Here is a 19,808-nt window from a genome sequence, read left to right on the forward strand (position 1 = left end):
ATTAGTACAGGGTCTGTGGAAACTATCATTCATGACCATTTGCATATGCATAAGGTGTCTGCCAGATGGATTCCCAGGTTGCTCACACCATTCCAGAAGCGAGAACGCATCAAGTGCTCGAGGATGAATTTGGAGATGTGTAAGAAAATGAGTCAAAGTTTTTCAAAAAGCTGATTACAGAGGATGAAACCTGGATCCATCACTATAATCCAGAGACCAAAGCCTAGTCAATGCAGTGGAAGCACTTGGACTCACCACCTCCAAAGAAGGCAAGGGTGCAGCCCTCCACTGGCAAGGTCATGCTCACAGTCTTCTGGGACGAGGACGGAGTAGTGATGACAGATTTCCTGGCAAAGGGTACCACAATTACAGGAGCCTATTATGCTTCACTTTTGAGGAAATTAAGGGAAGCTATGAAAATCAAGAGGCTGGGCAAGATCAGCAAAAGATACCCTCCTCCTGCAGGACAACGCTCCAATCCACAACTCGCATGTCGCAAGATCAGAAGCATGGGCATATGGTTATGAAATCCTCCCCCATCCTCCCTACTCTCCTGACCTTGCACCCTCTGACTTTCACCTCTTCCCAGCCATGAAGTTGTTTTTGAAAGGAAAGCGTTTCCCTGATGATGCAGCCTTGATTTCTGAAGTCACGTTGTAGTTGGAGGACCAACCTGGGGTGTTCTACAAAAACGGTCTCCAGAGCTACATCAAACGATGGGAGAAATGCATAACTCTGGGTGGTTTCTATGTAGAGAAAGACTAATAACTGTGCCAAGTTTCGTTGCTCTACTGCTATGGGAAGTGGGTCAAGGGCATTACTTATTGTACGCCCCTCGTATTTTACCATATTTTATTTTGTGGGCAATATGAACTGGAACAAATACATAGAGGATATTGCAAAGACTGATGCAAAGATGGTGGGTTCCCTCTATCGAGCTAGAAGACTACTCACACCTGAGAGTATCATGTACTTCTACACCATTCACTTATGCATGGAGTATTGTTGCCACATCTGGGTTCATGCATCTACCACTAGCCTCTCCATCTTGGATAGGTTCAAAAAAAAAATTGTCAATCTAATCTGCCCCACTTTATCAACTAAGCTCCAGCTCTTGTCTTATCGTCATAATGTTGCATCTTTGTGCCTGTTTTAATGGAATGTGTTCTGATGAACTTGTTGCACTTGTACCCCGTACATATCCCCGACAAACCCGCTTAGCAATAAGATCTCACTCCTTCACTCTTGAGGTCCCTATATGCCAAAAAGCTTTCTATTCTAATAGTCTCTTCCCTTGAACAGCTAGACTTTGGAATTCCCTTCCTATTACTAGGTATCCCAAACTGGCCTAGTTTAGGTGCGAAAACTAGTAAATAAAGTAAAATTTCCCTTAACTTCAACTTGCGATATCTTGTTTGTTTTTTGGGTTATTTTCATATGGTTTTGATTTAAATAAAATTTAATCTTTTGTCTTTATAGATATATAATTCTTTTTCTTGTGTCTTTAATAGTTTTTTTTTTTTTCAGGATTTTTCAAGTTATGCCTCTAATTTTGGTAAATGTCGCTTTATTTTTTACACAAAAAAAATGTTGATGTTTTTCAAATTTGTTGCGCTTCATATTGTGAGTCTCTAAGTATATAAAAATGGTATCATTTTAAAGAAAAAAGGTCACTTAATAACATGGTGAGGTTATTAAAAGGTTATAAGTGGTTTTTCTAAAAAAAAATCCAACTTGAAAACTTCAGTGAAAGAAACATGAAAGAAATTTTATAGTAAGAATTCCGAAAAAGGCATCTTTAATAATCTGTTGTGTCATGTTTATGGCCCCATAAATCAAGGAGCGCACACTAATAAAAGTTGGGGTACCTACAGAGATTTTCAACTTAATGCCAGAGAGACCAATTATCAACTGTCAGCTAGCCAGTAGCCACAGCACAACGTACTGACTGACTGAACGGAAAAACATAAACAAACAACTCGTTTCACTATGGACTTACCAAAGTTCTTAGGTGAGTTTGTTTTTTCTTTATTATTTAAAAGTTATAGAAAGATATTTTTTTAATTAATATTTTTAGAACGTCATTAAAAAAAATGAAAATTTACAATTTAAAAAATAATGCCAGTTTATTTTCTATAGCTTTTTTCAAACTTTCATATGTTCTTTCATCGCTTTCTCCTTCAGTTACGGTTGGATAAACTTCAGCATTGTTAAATTATTTTAATTAAATTAATTAATAAAACCGTGTACAAAACACTTTTAGTTGTGTGGGACTGACGGAAAATTTTATTTTTTTCGGTTTGTTAAACTTTAGCATTGTTAAATTATTTTAATTAAATTCCATAAACAAAACGTTCGGCTAGTGACTTATGACGATAAAGTATATGTTTTTGTTATTGTTCAGAAACATAAGTTTTTTTAATTATGAAAAAAAAAAGAGAATTAAAAAAAAATTATTTAAAATAAATTACTTAAAATAAGCATTATTTGGGTTTGTATTACTGTACACATAGATTCGAAGAAGTTGTCAAAAAACAAATATATAACAAATAAATGTTATCAAAGGCAACATAAGTTACTTTTCTACCAAACTGGATATATTTTTTGTGTTTTTATTCAATGTAACATATTTATTCAGCTCGAAAAACATACAAAAACAAAACACGAAAAATATATCCAGTTTGGTAGAAAAGTAACTTATCTTGCCTTTGATAACATTTATTTGTTATATATTTGTTTTTTGACAACTTTTTCGAATCTATGTGTACAGTAATACAAACCCCATTATTTATTTACTAATTTTTTGTTTCTTTGTTTTGGATTCGTAAAACATGTCAACATTTACGCTTTGTAGAAAAAAACTGACTAAATATAAAAACTCAGATCCAAGGCTATATATTAGCAAATATATTAAATTATTTTATCCTAAAATTTGAAAATAATTGCATAAAAACTTTTTATGTCAGCATTAACAGAAATTGTGACAGAACGCATATTAATTTTATTTTGTCGTCACCCGTACATACACTCATAAACAATAAAAGTGGTTGCAGGACAGAATGGCTGGCATTCTGCAGCAAAGAAGGGTACCAATCTCAAATCACAAGTTACCGGGCAAATAGGTTTAATTCTCTATTTGAAAATGCCCTGGCAATATATTACCATAAAGAGCACATAAAATTATTTTCATCTGTGTTTGCAACATCTTGCAATATGAAATTACAGTGTGTTTTGGCTGACATTTCTGATGAGAGACTACATTCCCTACTTGCTGCAGTTGGTTTGCTGAACATTAATTTGACCAAACCTTTCTGGAAACTTGTTAACAGCACTGTTCAGTATGTTGACTTCCATCACTATATACAGAAAATGGCTCTAAGTTTAGAATGCTGGATCAACAATCCCCAGTTGTTATTAAAATCTGACTGTAAAGGTGTATTTAATGGGGAATTCTTTGAGGAAGGCAATGTGTCTCTCTGTATTAGTCTCACAGCCCCTGAACTTGTTTTAGAATGTTTGCGCAAGATACTCAGTTCCTCATTGTCACTAAGCACCAGTTGCATGACTTTTTAGAAGGAGGTACTTTTGGAAAAGATGTAGATCAGGAGACGAGAGATGCCTTGAAGAGCTGCCCTTTAACAAATCTGTCAGGTGAGCATGCCTTTGGAGATTTAGATTTTAACAACAAAGAGGCAATCCATTCTGAGCGTCTCCAGAAAACATGCAAAACATTTGCGACAAAAACATGCACAACAAGAAGCCCTTGTGAAACTTCGTGTCCAAGAAAAAATTGCACAAAATGAAAGTTTAAAGAAGGAAAAAGAACGTCAAGCTGCTGCTGAGAAAGAGAGAATTATTAACTCTGTTATTAAGCATGGTGGTCCAGTGAAGTCTGATAAACAGATAAAAAAATTTTCAGAAAGTGGTTTGGAAGCACTCAAAGATCAATTGAGATACCTCAAGGTTGTTTTAGGTGTCAAAATCAACACCAGTGGAAATAAAGTTAAACTGGAAGCTGCTCTCTCTGACTACTTGAAAAGAAATCCAATTGATTCATCTCCACCTCCACCAAAGCAACAAAAAATGTCTTCCCTAAGTGAATCTACTGAACATTCAAATAACTTCTGCAGTTGTGATGAAAATCCATCTCAGGATATCTTCAGTTATGAACATCAAGGACAATGGGTAGCTGTCTACTATGACACCAACTTTTACATTGGCCAAGTCATTGATATTATATCTGCATCCAGCGCTGTAGTAAAATTTTTAATGCAAACAAAAAGTAGAAAAGATTATTTTCGATGGCCTTTATCAGATGACATGGCACAAGTAGAGTCAGCATTTGTCTACAGATGGGATTTTGAGGTAATGCCAGTTTCAAGTGATGGTAGGATTTGGAGGGTTCCTGAGATATCTACCAAAGCAGAAGCCTATGAAAGAATTCTGAGAGAAGATCGATAAGAAAGGAATTGTAGTAAGACCTAAAATATCTTTCTTACTTGTTTTTTAAGTTGAAAGTTTTTCAATGTTTAAAAAAAATGATTTGTGCCTTTTTTTGTATAAAAAATTTCTAAATATTATTGTCGTTGGTGCTTTTTTGGCGAGTTTAAATTTCCCAAAGTAAAAGTATTTCTGTGGCAAAAAGTGTTGTTATTAGAAACAAGGCAACCATTTTTTTGAATTCCTCACCCCAAAATTAGTAAAGTTGCAAAGTTTCAAGCTTCTAACTTCAATGGTTACATTTTTACAGCAATTTCAGTAACGTATACTTTTGACTCATTTTTTTTACCTTTTTTGCCCTTTTTACAAAATTGCCTGTTTGACTGCTTTTACATGGTCTACAATTGAGTGGTTTTATCAATTTATAATTAAAAGAAAGAATTATCTTGATCTCTAATGTGTTTTGAATCATACTAAGAAGATTCAATACATTAGCTATTAAAATGAAATTGATATGAACAGTTAAAGTTGCCTTTCCGTGTCGTATTTTCACTGTTTTCGCGTTGATAGAGGGATTTTGCCTAGTGTTTAAGTTGGTTTCATCTAATATTTATTGCCTAAATTTGTATTAATTTTCATCTACTACAAGATAACATTACATTTATAAGGATTTTTCACTTGTTAGTAGCTTACATTTTTAGTTATAGACTATGAAATTTGGCTTCTCGGCCACGATAGCAAATTTCAACTTTCCGACAAACTTTGAATGATCATAACTTGATGGCTAATTGACCTACCAAAATAAATTTGGTATTTTTGTAAATGGTTTACAAAAATCTACATGCCCACATTACTTTTTTTTAGATATGATAAAAATAAAACTTTGGTTTGGGATACCTACTATTACCTGCTTTCCTGGTCATACTGATATGCAGAAGTTTAAATGTAACATAAACCGACATCTTGCTAATCTTTCCTAAACATGGTCCCAAAAAGTATCCTTTTTCGTCCAAATGGTGATATGCCTTGTTAGGAGTTAACATTAAATAAATAAATAGAGCTGGTAGAGTGTATATGGTAGTGTATTTATCATACAAGTGAATGTTAAATATAAAAAATGATATGCATGAAATGTAATTATAAAATGCTGAATAGGTGTGGGAGGCTGGAATATGGATCTGCAGAATAGATCTTCACATATGGGGTCAAGGAATCGGGAGTCGGAGTCAGAGTCTAAGATATCAAAGGAGTCGGAGTCGGCATTCTACGAATTCAAGGAGTCGGAGTCGGATTTTCACCATCCGACTCCGCAACCCTGTTTATAACTTCTTACTTGTACTTAAGGTAGAATTGTGTTTTTTAATGGTAAAAAAAAAACAAATTATATAACAAATAAAACATAAAAAATGACATTGCTTAATTGCAATACCCATGAAAAAATTGAATTGGCTTAACATAGAGAGAGCTAAGAGAGAATCTTATTAAATTTTAAAAATCTGATTAAAATTAAGGAAGTTATGACTATTTTTGTGCCTCACACGTTTGGATATTTTTCTCTCTTTAAGACCATATGCGTTTTGTCATATTTTTTGCACTACTTTTTCAGTAAAAATGCTATATCTTTGTTAAAACACAAGACTAAGCAATGAAATTTGCTATATAAGTGTATTTTTGTGCAAGGAAACCAGGATATACTACTGAAAATCTCCAGAAATTAATGGTTTCCAACTAATCTGCAGTAAATGCACAAATATGCTGCAATTCCTTAAAAATGCCATGTATCCATTAAAAGAAAAGAAGTTAAAGAACTTAAAGTTGAATTGTAAGGCATTTTATGCACAAAAAATTGAAATCGAAATCTAGGACTGTTTAAAAATGAATATATTGCAATATTTCTTTGGTATTATTGTAAATTAATACCTTCTGTTACCCCTCCCCATCTGACCACCTCTACAAAATATGTGATTCTACCTTTATAGACAATTACATGAGAACATTTTGAAAAACTTTATTTTGGAATTTAATGTAAAATGATTTCCCATCTTTAACCATTCCAGTGTTTTAGGACAGTTAACCCATATTTTTTTTCTATGGTAGATAAATCCTGGGAGTTTGTTTTTTTTCTAAAAGGTGATTATGTGTGGTTTTAAGAGGGTCTTTATGCAATTATGAGAAGGTGGGGGAGGTTGCCACTCTGACTTTGGGTTAATGATAAGGCTAAGGGAAATTATGTGTGAACATCCTGAAGACTTAATAGAAACAAAATAAAAACAATTTTAGAATTTAGAGCAGAGTTTTTTTTTTAAAACAAAACACTGTTTAATTCACTGTTATAAATTAAAGTAATGGATAAAAGTGCACACGTTACATATTTATTTTTCAACTATATTTTTAAAATTTGACCAAAAATAACGCCAGATTGCTTTAAAATTATGTATTCTGATAACCGAATAGCTCTAGTTAAGCTAATTATGTTCTGATAATGAGTTCCAACTAAATATGTAAGAACATTTTTTTTATATCCATATTTTCATTTTTTTTTTAATTTTTAATTCGTTCTGGAATAAAACAAAAACAAAAGTTTGTTTACAGTAAAGTAATCTATAGATAGCAGCTGTTGCTGCTTCTACAGATCGTTTTTAGATACTTTTTAAAATAGAACGATTTTTTCCAGGTATCATGATTTTAAATTGCTCGGTACCACAAAATAAAGCTGGTTACATTTTTATTTTTAGTAAATAAATGTAGTAAAAAGATTGATTTATTTAACAGTGGGTGTCTGAAGAAATTATTTTTCAAAATTTTCCAAACTTGTCATGTTGAAATCTGTTTTTTAACACAAAAAAATGAGCTGTCAAGAATTTCGGACAACCGAATCTATTAAAAGTGATATTTCTTCTAGTTAATTTCCAAATTTCGTGACATGACCATTTACAAATGAGGGGGGGGGATACAAAATCTTACTGAAAACGCTGTTTTATGATGTTAACATTTTTAGCACTTTATTTGCTTAAAACTCTTAAAATATATGCATTGTACATTATTATTTATTAATTTATTTGAAAGTATATTCATTTTAGAACAAAATGGTGGTAGTTTGAGGACTTAAGATGCTTTGGTTTTTAAAATATCACGATTTTAGCAGAAACCCTCTTGAAATCTGTGATTATCCAAAGTGTTTTATCGTCCGTGTGTATTGCTATATACATAAGAGTGCCAAGTTTCATGAGAATAGCTTGAAAGCTAAATAAATGGTGGCGAAATTACCAAATTTCTTGAAATTTTGAGGTCCATAATTTAGCCCACTTTTTCTATAGAAAAATGTCTACGGAAAAGCCTAAATTTTGGCACTTAAAATTCTCATAATTTTTTAACTACTGATAGTATTTGCATAATTCAAACGGTTTTAAGCATCTTTTACATAGCTCTTTCCATGTAAGTTTTATCAACTTTATCAAAGAAAAAAATCAACTTGTAATGCTACTATTAGAGGTAGATAAAAGTTGATCTTGTAGCTCCAATCAACCTCCTCAGCACCCTTCTAGAATTAAACAGCAGTATACTCAAAGTATACAAATGACTCTGCATTCTTCAAAATAGTGTCATTAAGAGACAGCAGTCTCCAATTCATTAGAGAGACCAAGGAGAAAAGAAGCTTAGTCTGTGATCTGTTGATGCACATAACCATGTGAAGTGCATCCTCTTTTAACTGTGTCTAGCACAACCTGCACCTCATCTCCAGTTGAGGTCAGTGTAAGCTAGGTTTGACACACTCGTCTAGTATCCAACTGACATTTCCTGATAGCCCTGGAAAGCATGATCAAGGATGTAGCCAATAGTACACATTCCTATCAGACATCAGTCTTCACCTTGGTTTCATCATATGCTCTTATTTAAAGTGTTTCTACTTGTAGGAGTACTGGATAAGACTAAGAAGCTTTTGATTCTGCTTTGATGATGTGCCAGAGGGAGTCTGTCAACGAAGACAACTTCCAAATCAACAAAGTACAGTACAGTCTGCTGATGATGAGCCCAGCACTGTTTCAGAGTGCATTGAAAGTTGAAAATTTTGGTCAATACAGCCCCTTCCTGGATGGAAACTGCCAATTTTCTGGAGTATTTTTAGAAGGACTACAAATGCTTCACTCCATTACAGGAAAAATACATTGCATCCAGGAAATATCTTTACTTTGCATTCATTGATCTAGAGAAGGCATTTGACCAGTGTCTAGAAAAGTTCTCTGCTGGCCAATGAGGAGCATTGATGTAGAGAAGTGAATCTTTTGTGTTGTCCAAGGCATGTATGTAAATACTTGTAGCCATGGTGTTCGTGTCAACAATCACTACAGCAAGGAATTTGAAGTAGGTATTTTCTTCATGTTTCTGAAGGCATTCTTCAGTGAGTTTGTGTAAGTTTGACATGGGAGCTCATGCATGCATATAGTCAGTTTTATTTTGTTGTTTACTTCTCTTTTATTATGATTTGGGAAACATTTACACTGTCAAATACAAAATCATTTAGGCAAAGTTGACTTTTAACAGTCTTATTTCCATCTATTTTTTCTGTTTTGTATTGTCACTCAGAATTAGTTCTACACTTTATTATCTCTCACACTACTGAAAGATTGCATGTTGAATATTACAACTGTTTGGAAAAAAAATCTAATACAGGTTTCAAATAAATAAATTCAGATAGTCCAACCATGTTGTATTGAGCCAGCATGATCTAGGATTCTGCTTGCATTCATTCTTGTTTCATTGAATATGACATTTTATTTTTTTTTATTTATTTTTTTTTTTCAGAATGTTTTCAGTGTCTTTTCTTTCTTTTTTTTTTTTCTTTTTTTTCCATTACAATAGATTGTAGGGTTACAAGCATACATTTGAAATACAAAAATAGATTTATCAAAGACTCCTAAGTAGGTTTTCACTGATTGCAGTAAGATAATCTGATAGTCAGTTGTATCAATTTAATCTGCATGTTTAGCATATTCGATTGATCAACTGACACCAATACTTTTTATAGAGGTATTAGAAAACATCTAATGATAAAAAAATAAACGAGATAAATATGGTTTTCTAATATAAAGCTAATCATGAATTAATTTCTCACTTTTGTTGTAATTCAATAAATTGGATTATCTTTTTTTATTGCAGGAGGAAGACATAAAAAAGGCTGCCAAACAAGGTAATAAACAAGTAAGTTTTTGTTTCTCTTATTTTTAATACTTTTACACTACTTTTTCAAAAAAGTTATATCTTTGTTAAAATACAAGATTAAGCAATGAAATTTACCATAAGTGTATTTTTGTGCAAGGAATCAGAATATGCTACTGAAAATCTCCAGAAATTGATAGTTTCCAAATAATCTGCAGTAAATGCACATAAATATGCTGCAATTACTTAAAAATGCCATGTATCCATTAAAAGAAAAAAGTTAGAGAATTTAAAGTTGAATTGTAATGCATTTTATGTACAAAAAACTGAAATTTAAATCTAGGACTAAATGAATATATTGCAATATTTCTTTGGTATTATTGTAGATTAATACCTTTCGTTACTACCTCTCCAAAATATGTGGTTTTACCTTTGTAGGCAATTACATGTGAACAACTTGAAAGACTTTAATGAAAAATAAACAAGATTCCCCATTTGAAGCCATTCCAGCATTTTAGAACAGTTAACCATTTTTTTCCTATGGGAGATAAATCCTATGAGCTTTTTTTTCCATAAAGATGATTATGTGTGGTTTTAAGAGGGTCTTTGTGTAATTATGGAAGGATGGAGAGATTGCCACTCTGACTTTGGATTAATGATAGAGCTAAGGGAAATTATGAGTGAACATCTTGAAGACTTGATAGAAACAAAACAAAACAATTTTAGAATTTAGAGTGGGCGTTAGTTTCACAAAAATAATTCACCATTTTGAGACCATTCTAGCATTTTAGGATAGTTGACCAATTTATTTTGTTATGGGAGATAAATTGTGCACTTTTCTTTAAAAAAGGATCTGTTTTAGTTTTTTTTTTTTTTTTTTTTTTAGATGCTTATATATAGCTTACCGAGGAATTTTGTTTTGTTGGAACTTGCCACTTGGACTTAGCGTTATTGTTAGGGATAAAGAAGGTTTTAGGGGAAACTTGCCACTCATACCTAGGTAGAGGTAGGATTAAAGGGTTTTTTTTTTTAAGAGGGCATTTTGACACTTATATTTACGGTTAATGATTCATAATTATTGGCTTTTGAAAATGTTATGCCTTAGATTTTGAACATCAAATTACTTTTGAATATGTATACATATAAATGAGGGGTGTGAAACTTTACAAGAATTATGACAAACAATGGGCTACAAATCAGAGGTCACAAATGTGTCTGACTGGAAAACTGCATCCAGTGGGACACCTTATTTTGCGGTCGAAACCAGAAAAATTCAAAAACAAATCCACATATCTAACCTTTGGTGCATGGAACATAAGAATCCTGCTAGACCTCAATCACGTGGACAGACCAGCATGACAAACTGCCCTGGTTTCAAAGGAACTCGCGGCTCTTAACGTGGGCATTGCTGCACTAAGTGAGACCCAACTCTCAGAGGAGGGTAAGCTGGAAGAAAAGGGCTCAGGATACACCTTTGGAAGGGAAGGGATAAAGATGAAAAAAGAATACATTTTGGCTTTGCTATAAAGTCACATATCATGCATGATCATCAGCTCACACCAACAGCTGTAAATGAGAGACTTATGTCTCTTAGAGTCCCACTGCCTTTGATAACTTCATTACTGTCATCTCGGTATATGCACCAACCCTAGATGCTGACAGTGAATTTTACCAACAGCTTGGCAAGCTTATAACCAGAACCCCACCACATGACAAATTAATGCTACTGAGCGACTTTAACGTGAGAGTGGGGTAAGACCATAGACTCTGGAATTCTGTCATTGGGAGCATGGACTTGGTAAATGCAACTTAAATGGCCGCCTGTTATTAGGACTTTGCTTAGAATTTGAGCTATTCATTACCAACACTCAGTTCTAGCTCCCAAAGAGATTTAAGACCACATGGAAACATCCTCGATCTCAGCATTGGCACCTTTTAGACTATGTCATCATCTGTCAGAAAGATAAAAAGGATATCCACATTACTAAATCAGCACTCAGTGTAGATGACTGTTGGACTGACCACCGTCTGGTCATCACACATACTAAATATACCACCAGAATGAAGCCCGAATTTGAATTAAAACAGCAACCTCAGAAAAAAAAAATATAACCTATCAAAACTAAAACAAAATACCCAACACCCCATTGAACAACACCTTTGTATAAACCCAACCAATTCTTGCAACCTGGAAGAAAAATGGTTGTCAGTCAGTAAGATCATTGATGAATCAGCCAAAATCACAGTCAGCCTAAAGAAAACTCAAAACTGGTTTGATGAAAACCGTGCTGAAATTAATCAACTCATTCAAGAAAAGATAAACGCTCACCATGCTCATGAACAAGACCCTCAAAACCAGCATAAGACCAATATGTACAGAAACCGCAAAAATCAGTCAAGTCAATCAAGATTATGAGAACTAGAAAACAAATGGTGGCAGTTGAAAGCTTTAGAACTGGAGGGTTTTGCAGAAGCCCGCAACCTTATAAATTTCCATGCCGGTGTAAAACAAATTTTTGGCTCCATCAGATCCTCAACTGGAACATTCCTTGCAGCAGACAATGCCACCATCCTCAATGATCCACAATCAATTCTGGATCGTTGGAAGGAGCATTTTGCCACTCTACTCAATAAAGAATCTGCTGCAGATGAGGACTTTTACAAAATGGTCCCACAGTACTCAGCACAATTATGGATGAATGCACCACCATCCTTTCCAGAATTTCAGATTGCAATGAGTCAAATGAAAGTAAATAAAGCCCCAGGACCTGATAATATCCCTTTTGAACTTATCCACCATGGTGGACAACATCTGAAAACAAGACTATTCACTTTCATTCTTAAGATGTGGGAAGAACGTCAAGTACCAAAGGATCTGAAAGACGCAGTAATAGTAACCATCTTCAAAAAGGGTGACCGAAAATCATGTGGGATTGCCCTTTTGTCCAAAATGAGAAAAATCTTTGCGTGCATACTACTGAATCGCTCGCTGTAAGTCAGGGAATCAGTCCTCCCAGAATCTCAGTGCAGCATCCGTGCCTCTCGGAGGACAATAGATATTATTTTCTATGCTAGACAGCTGCAGAAGAAAAGGAGAGAACAACAGAAACCCCTCTTTCTTGTATTCTATGACCTACAAGAAGCATTCGATAGTGTTCCAAGGGACGCAATGTGGAAAGTTTTCAAGCAGTTTGGTTGCCCAATCTACATTGTAGAATGCATCCAGCCACTTCATGACGGCATGTCAGGATATGTATTGCACCTGGGCAAGGAAACTAAAAAGTTTACAGTTACCTGTGGACTTGCACCTACTCTTTTTTCCTTATATCTTGCTGCAATGCTGCACGAACTTCCCCCAAATAACCCGAGGGTGGACATTAGGTACCATTATGATGAGGAACTTTTCAAGCCTGCTAGACTAAAATCTCAAAGCCTTGTGAAATTCCAACACATCACAGAGCTTCAATATGCAGGTGACAACGTGTTCCTTTACCATTCCAAGGAAGACATTCAGAAATCTGTAAACAACTTCACAGCAGCTTACCACCGCTTCAAACTCTCTGTTAATATCTGTAAGACAAAAGTGTTTGTACAACCAGTACCCAACACCATCTTACAGGACGTAAGCATTCACATAAATGACACTACTCTTGAGCAAGTAGATCACTTTCCATATCTCGCTAGCATAATATCGGAAAAGTGCTCAAATGAGAATGAAATAGAAAGCCGAATTGGCCTATGGAGCTTTCGCTAAACTGACAAAGTGTATCTTCAATAATAAACATCTATTAATAAAAACTAAACTCATGGTATACCACACGATTATTATCCCTATGCTTTGTAGGAGTATGAGACCTGGATTATGTACCAAAGTGATCCCATTAAATTCGAAACATTCCACCAACAAAACTTCGAGTTATACTGAACATCAAATGGTATGACTATGTAACCAACACAAGCATTCTTGAGAGAGCAAACAGCTTCAGTATTGAGGCCACCACCATGAGGCATAGACTGTTGGTTGAGCACATCCTCAGAATGGATGAAAACAGGCTCCCTCGACAAACCCTGTACTCGGAAAGGACCTATCGGCCACCCTCTACAGCGATACAAGGACCAACTCAAGTCCACCCTAAAAAACATCGGATTTGATCTTCACATCTAGGAAACAACAACTCCGGATCGGTGCCTGTGGCACCAATCCATCATACATGGTACCAAAGGATACGGAGCAGAAAGAAGACTGGTGGAGATCAAGAGGCAGGCAAGAAAAAATCGTGCTGAACAACCCTGACCCCTGCCAAGCATTGCTTGCCTTCTCTGCGCATGCAAATTCCATGCTCAGATTGGTCTGAGAAGCCATCTGCTATCCAAATACTGAGGGAGAGGAAACTGAAATTCTCGAATATGAGAAATCGGCTGACAATGATAAATGAGGCGTGTGAAACTTTACAAGAACTATGACAAACAGTCAAAAATATATTTTTAATACAAGTGATGTCACTAACAGAAAATGTGACGTTTGGAAAAGTATTAAGTATTAATATACTAGTATTTAAATATAAATAATAATAATATAAATTTAAATATCAAAAATACTTTTTGCTAAAGCTGATACATCATTCACAAATTTTGGATTAATTTGGTTTTTATTTTCAATTAACATTTCTTGTCCAAGTGACACATTATTTTGTTAAACTTTCCAGTTTAAGACGTTTTTTTTTATTTCTCTACCTGGACTTCGAGCCAAGATCACAGTGTATTATTCTGATGCTACACTTCGCCTTTTCTGTTCTCTCTCAGTGGAGGAAAAATCCTCCATGACTGAGACAGTTTTTATTTTTGTTCCTATCCAGATTGCCCCTTTTGGGGTGCTGGATTTTCCCCACATTAAAAACTGACCTTATCTCTAACTCTGCTCTCGTGGGGAGGCAAGTAAATATAGTAATAGTATAGTAGTAAATATGATGATTTTAGCTGAACTCTTGAAATCTGTGATTCTTCAAAGTGTTTTATCATCTGTGTGTATTGCTATAAAAGCTTTCACATGGTTTTATGCCTTATCTGGAGCGATTTCAATAAAAACTTTCAAGTGGCTTCATGTCTTGTTGAGAGTGATTCCTATAAAACATTTCAAATGGCTTCAATTCCCATATAAAAGTTCTAGTTCCTTCAGTTCTTGTCTGGAGTGATTTCCATAAAAAATTTCTAGTGACTTCAAGCCCTGTCTGGAACGATTTCCATAAAACTTTCAAGTGACTTTATGCCTTGTCTGGAGTGATTTCAGTAAAAACTTTCAAGTGGTTTTATGCCTTGTCTGAAGCAATTCCCATAAAACATTTCAAGTGGCTTCATGCCTTGTGTGGAGCAATTTCAATAAAAAATTTCAGTTAAAAAGTTCTGACTTTGACTACTCTTAGAAATCCGACTCTGACTCCAGCTAAAACCTCTGACTCTGACTCCACAACCCTGGTAGTAGGCAGACAAGCAGGCAGGCTCGAACCCATAACGCGAAGAAGGAAAAAAAAAATGGAGTAACGTCTTAGCCAATGTCTTCATCGCGCAACTGCAAGTTAAGCGTAGTCAATCCAATGGTGATGATGACTTACTAAAATGTCGGCAAAAAAAGCAACCCCTTTTAACCTTAACCCTAACCCTAACCCTCCTTGTACAAAACTGCCTCAGTTGAAAGTGAAGGAATTAATATTTTTGGCCAGTCTTTTTATATTTGTTGTCTGAAGGATCGAGCTTGAAAACGATACCAATCTTGTGTGGATGTCGCGTGTGTGGAAAGTTTTTGTAAGCCATACAAACACACACACATTTTACCCTATATAATGTAATGTATAGATTACATTTTTTGTCCGAGTGACACATTACTTTGTTAAACTTTCCAGCTTAAGAAGTTTTAGAAACCAGGGTTGCGGAGTCGGATAGTAAAAGTCTGACTTCTAGAATTCCTAGAATACAGACTCTGACTCCGACTCCTTTGATATCTTCGACTCCGACTCCTATGCGGAAATCTATTTTGCAGATCCATATACCAGCGTCCCACATCTATTCAGCATGAATTTTATAATTACTTTTCATGTATATTATTTTTGATGTTTAACATTCACTTGTATGATAAATATACTCACACGTGCACTATATCAGCTTTATTTATTTATATTTTTACTCATGTCTACTCTTTACAAGGCATATCACCACTTGGGTTTAAAAGGCTACTATTTGGGACGAGGTCTAGGAAAGATTAACAAGATGTTGGTTTATGTAACATTTTAAATTCTGCATATCATCAGTACGACCAGGGAAGCAGGAAGTAGAAAGGGAATTTCAAAGTCTAGTTGTTCAAGGGAAGAAACTATTAGAATAGAAAGCTTTCTGGCATCTAAGGATTTCAACAGTGAAGGAGGGAGATATTATTGTTAAGTGGGTTTGTCGGGGATATGTATGGCAAGGGGGTACAAGTACAACGAGTTTATCAGAACACATTCCATTAAAATATTTGTAAAATGGGCAGAGATGCAACATTGCGGCGATGGGACAAGGGCTGAAGCTTAGTTGATAAAGTGGGATTGATTAGATTGACAACTCCTTTTTGGAACCTATCATGTGACAATACTCCATGCATGGGCGAATGGCGGCCTTGTAGAGGTACAGGATACTTTTAGGTGTGAATAGTCTTCTAGCTCAATAGAGAGAACCCACCTTCTTTGCAGCAGTCTTTGCAATGTCCTCTACATAGTTGTTCCAGTTTATATCATGTGCAAATGTTAGGCTGAAGAGTTTGAAGGTAGAATTCTCAGGTAGGGTGTTATTTGTCATCGATATAGGCGGTTGGAGAGTCGTCTTGTAATTGTTAAAGGAGAGCGACTTCGTTTTACTAGCATTAAATGTTACTATCCATTTGTGGCCCCATTCCATAATTTTCTAACGATTCTGCCATTGTCTTAAATTTATGTACATCCATTCTTCCCTCATGCATATTATAGAGCGTTGTATCATCAACAAATATACACATCTCGGACACAATATTATCAGGGAGGTCGTTTATGAATATCAGGAATAATAATGATCCAAGGATCGACCCCTGAGGTACTCCTGCATTAAAGTTATGCTGCTTGGATGTACGTCTGTCAATGACAACCTGTATGCTTGTATTATCTAAGATGGATCTAATTATATTTAGTATACATCCACTTATAACGTACGATTTAATTTTCATTAGCAGACCTTTGTGCCAGACTTTGTCAAAGGCCTTGGACATATCAAGGGCTACAGCTGTGGCTTCGCCCACTTTATCCAGTACATCGTAAATGCGTTCAAAAATGAATGTTTAAATATCTGCAGTAGAACGACATTGCCTGAATCTATACTGTTTGTCAGAGAGAAGATTTGCTTTTGTAAGTGGTGAACTAGTGCTTGATTAATTAAGGTCTCAAAGATTTTGACGAATAGAAGAGACTAATGGGGCGATAAATGAGAGGGTCTGTTCTTTCACCAGAATTTCTGTACACTGGTACCACAGAGGCCATCTTCCAGCTATTATGGAAGCAAGATTCAGCAAGGAATTGTATTGTAGACCTTGGAAAGTATAGGGGCTAGCTCAGCTGAACATTTCTTGATTAGTAATGCAGGGATGAGATCAGGCCTTTGAGGTGTCTAAATTTTTATGATATTGCAGACATAAGAACGGGTGATTTTTTTACATCTTCTAATGTGGCTTCAGTTTGCATAGAGAAATTTGGGAGGGAGTTGTTTGTTGGCTCTAAGGTGGAGTTGGAGGTGAATCGCAGGGCAAGCAGTTCCATCTTCTCCATTGCCATGCATGCAACCTTCTGGTTGTTGCTCAGTGAAGGAATTGCCTTTATTCACTACACAATTATAAATTTTTTAGAAATCACAAATTCTTATCTTTTGCGATTCTATGCGTTCCCTGATTATTTCAGCATGCTTTCTTTCTCTTATTTCTCTCTTACAATGATTTCTAGCATCTATGAATCTATGCCAAATGTGAAAAGTATTGAATATTTTACAGATGGTGGTGCAGCACAATACAAGAATTATAAGAACTTTGCCAATTTATGCAACCATCAAAAAGATTTTGAACTTGATGCAAAATGGAACTTCTTTGCAACTAGTCATGGTAAACAACCATGTGATGGCATAGATGGGACAGTGAAAAGGATAGTAGCAAAAGAAAGTCTATGAAGACCAAATTCCAAACAAATCCTTTCCACAGAAACTGTTTGAATACTGTAAATCTGCAATTTGAAATTTGTATTTGACTTATGATGTACAAACTGGCAGAATGCATTCTGTCTTTGTGCAATGGCAGCTGCAGAATCTGTAGTGAACCATGGTAGGGGGGGGGGCTTGCTATAATATTTCCGCATGGGAACACGGTCTTCAATGCCCGCTTTGCTCCATTCAGCTTTCTCATTGGCACACTGTTCCGAAGAAAGCAAGAAGACATTGGTCCATAGAGTATCTTGGATGTGTTCTCTAATCGTTTTCTCAATCAGCCCTGTTGTAGTACCTTGTTGTTTTGAGCAATGGTTTCTCACCTTGAGGTTGGGATTTAAATGTGATGTCAACTGATACCACTAGATGGTCTGCATTTCCAAGTGGACTGTGGGCATTAGTCACACAATCCTCAGGTAGTGTGGTGAGGAATAGGTCTAGAAGTGAAGCCTGCTGAGATTCACGATCTGGTAGACGAGTTGGAAACATTACTGTCTGTTTAAGGGAATGGGCTATAGAGAAGCTATAAGTAGAGCATCCAGCTGCATCTGTGTAACCTAAGAAACCAAGCCAATTTTTATGGTGGACATTAAAGTCACCAAACACATGTATTTAGGCGTTACTATCCAAGGAGAGTGCTGCATCTATACTATCAGTGACATGACCGATTAGAGTACAATCCTGACTCGAGGAAAAACAGCAGAGAAAATATAAGTAACTAACACAGTAATTAAATGTTAGTCGAAAGCACATAAAAGCCTGGTCATCTGATGCAAGATTTTTCTCTCTACTTTAAGGGAGGGTGCTACGGATATAGAATCTAAGCATGTTCTTACAGCAAAGAGGGAGGTATCCTGTCATGTTAAAGTAGTTAGAGGGAATTGAAAAGTGTAAGTTTGTTTCATTTAATGCTAAGATATCCGAGGAGTTTACTAAAAGGTAAGACTCTACATCATCTATTTTACCTCTAAGCCCATGGATATTTGAGAAAGTGAGCCTCAAGGTCGGAGGGATCATTCCATGTCAATTCACCAGGTCATTACACCCACCGACTCCGAATTACTTGAAATTTGGCACAAATATTCCCCTTCATGAGTTAGGAAAATTTTTTGTAGACTATTGGTTAAACATAAGATATCTGATAGGTAATAATTGTAATAAATTTAGAATTAGGCCGTGAACTCTGAATGACCCTCCTCTAAGCCAGACTGGAACTTGTCTGTGGCACCTAAAATATTTATTAGTCACTTTTCCTCTAGTATCCAAAGAGAAAGGCAGCATTTTGCTACTTGGATTTTTTACTAGCACACAGAATAATTGAAGTATTTTTTTTTTTTTTTTTTTTTTTTTAGGTAAAGATGAATTGTTCTATTTGTAGTGAGCTAACAGTTGAAACAAGTACTAATTTATTCCATGATAAACAGGTTGGATTAATTTCAGTGGATCATTTGGATGCAATGGGTGTAAAGCTTATTGCCTATAGGACAGGACTTGATAAGGATAAAATACAAACTGTGACCATCACAATCAGACCTTGTTAACTAAGTATGAGTATCTTGAAAAGAGTTGTTGCAATCCATTTAAAAATCATAAGAAGCAAATTAAAGACAGTTTGAAAGCAATTTCTTTGAAGTTGGCAGATAAAGCAAAAGCTAAGTTGTTACTTATTCCAGGCAAGAAACTCTGTCCTAATTGTCGAATACGAATCAGCAAACTTCTTGATGATGAAAAACAAAAGTGTGTATCGGATGAGGAAATGCAAGAGCTTGATGCAAGTACTTTGACGGAAACAGAAGACAAATATCAATGAATGTTTCTCTGCTATTGGAATTTCTCCAATGAAAAAAGGGCTTCATAACTCTGGAAAGGCCCGTTTAGGTAAGAGAAAACTTTCCTCGGCAATACAAAGACCAAAGTCAGTAGGTCATTAAACATTGACTCTGAGCTGTTATGTGATGAACCTT

At 35.3% G+C, this 19,808-nt stretch overlaps 1 protein-coding gene across 3 annotated transcripts in view; it reads left to right on the forward strand.

Moving 5' to 3' along the window:
* LOC145276866 (charged multivesicular body protein 2b-like) overlaps positions 1–19,808 on the forward strand; it is a 94,050-nt gene that overhangs the window by 31,633 nt on the left and 42,609 nt on the right. For 2 of the 3 annotated variants that reach the window (XM_080128266.1, XM_080128268.1), the window contains exon 3: positions 9,598–9,639. In XM_080128266.1, the coding sequence (XP_079984392.1) occupies positions 9,598–9,639 (42 nt within the window). Of the gene's footprint in view, positions 1–1,527; positions 1,556–9,597; positions 9,640–19,808 lie in introns of all 3 variants that reach the window. The other variant, XM_080128267.1, reaches the window with a different exon arrangement.

The sequence above is a fragment of the Euprymna scolopes genome, chromosome 5 (genome assembly GCF_053919585.1).
Source record: "Euprymna scolopes isolate OS-2025 chromosome 5, ASM5391958v1, whole genome shotgun sequence".
NCBI classification, from domain to species: domain Eukaryota; kingdom Metazoa; phylum Mollusca; class Cephalopoda; order Sepiida; family Sepiolidae; genus Euprymna; species Euprymna scolopes.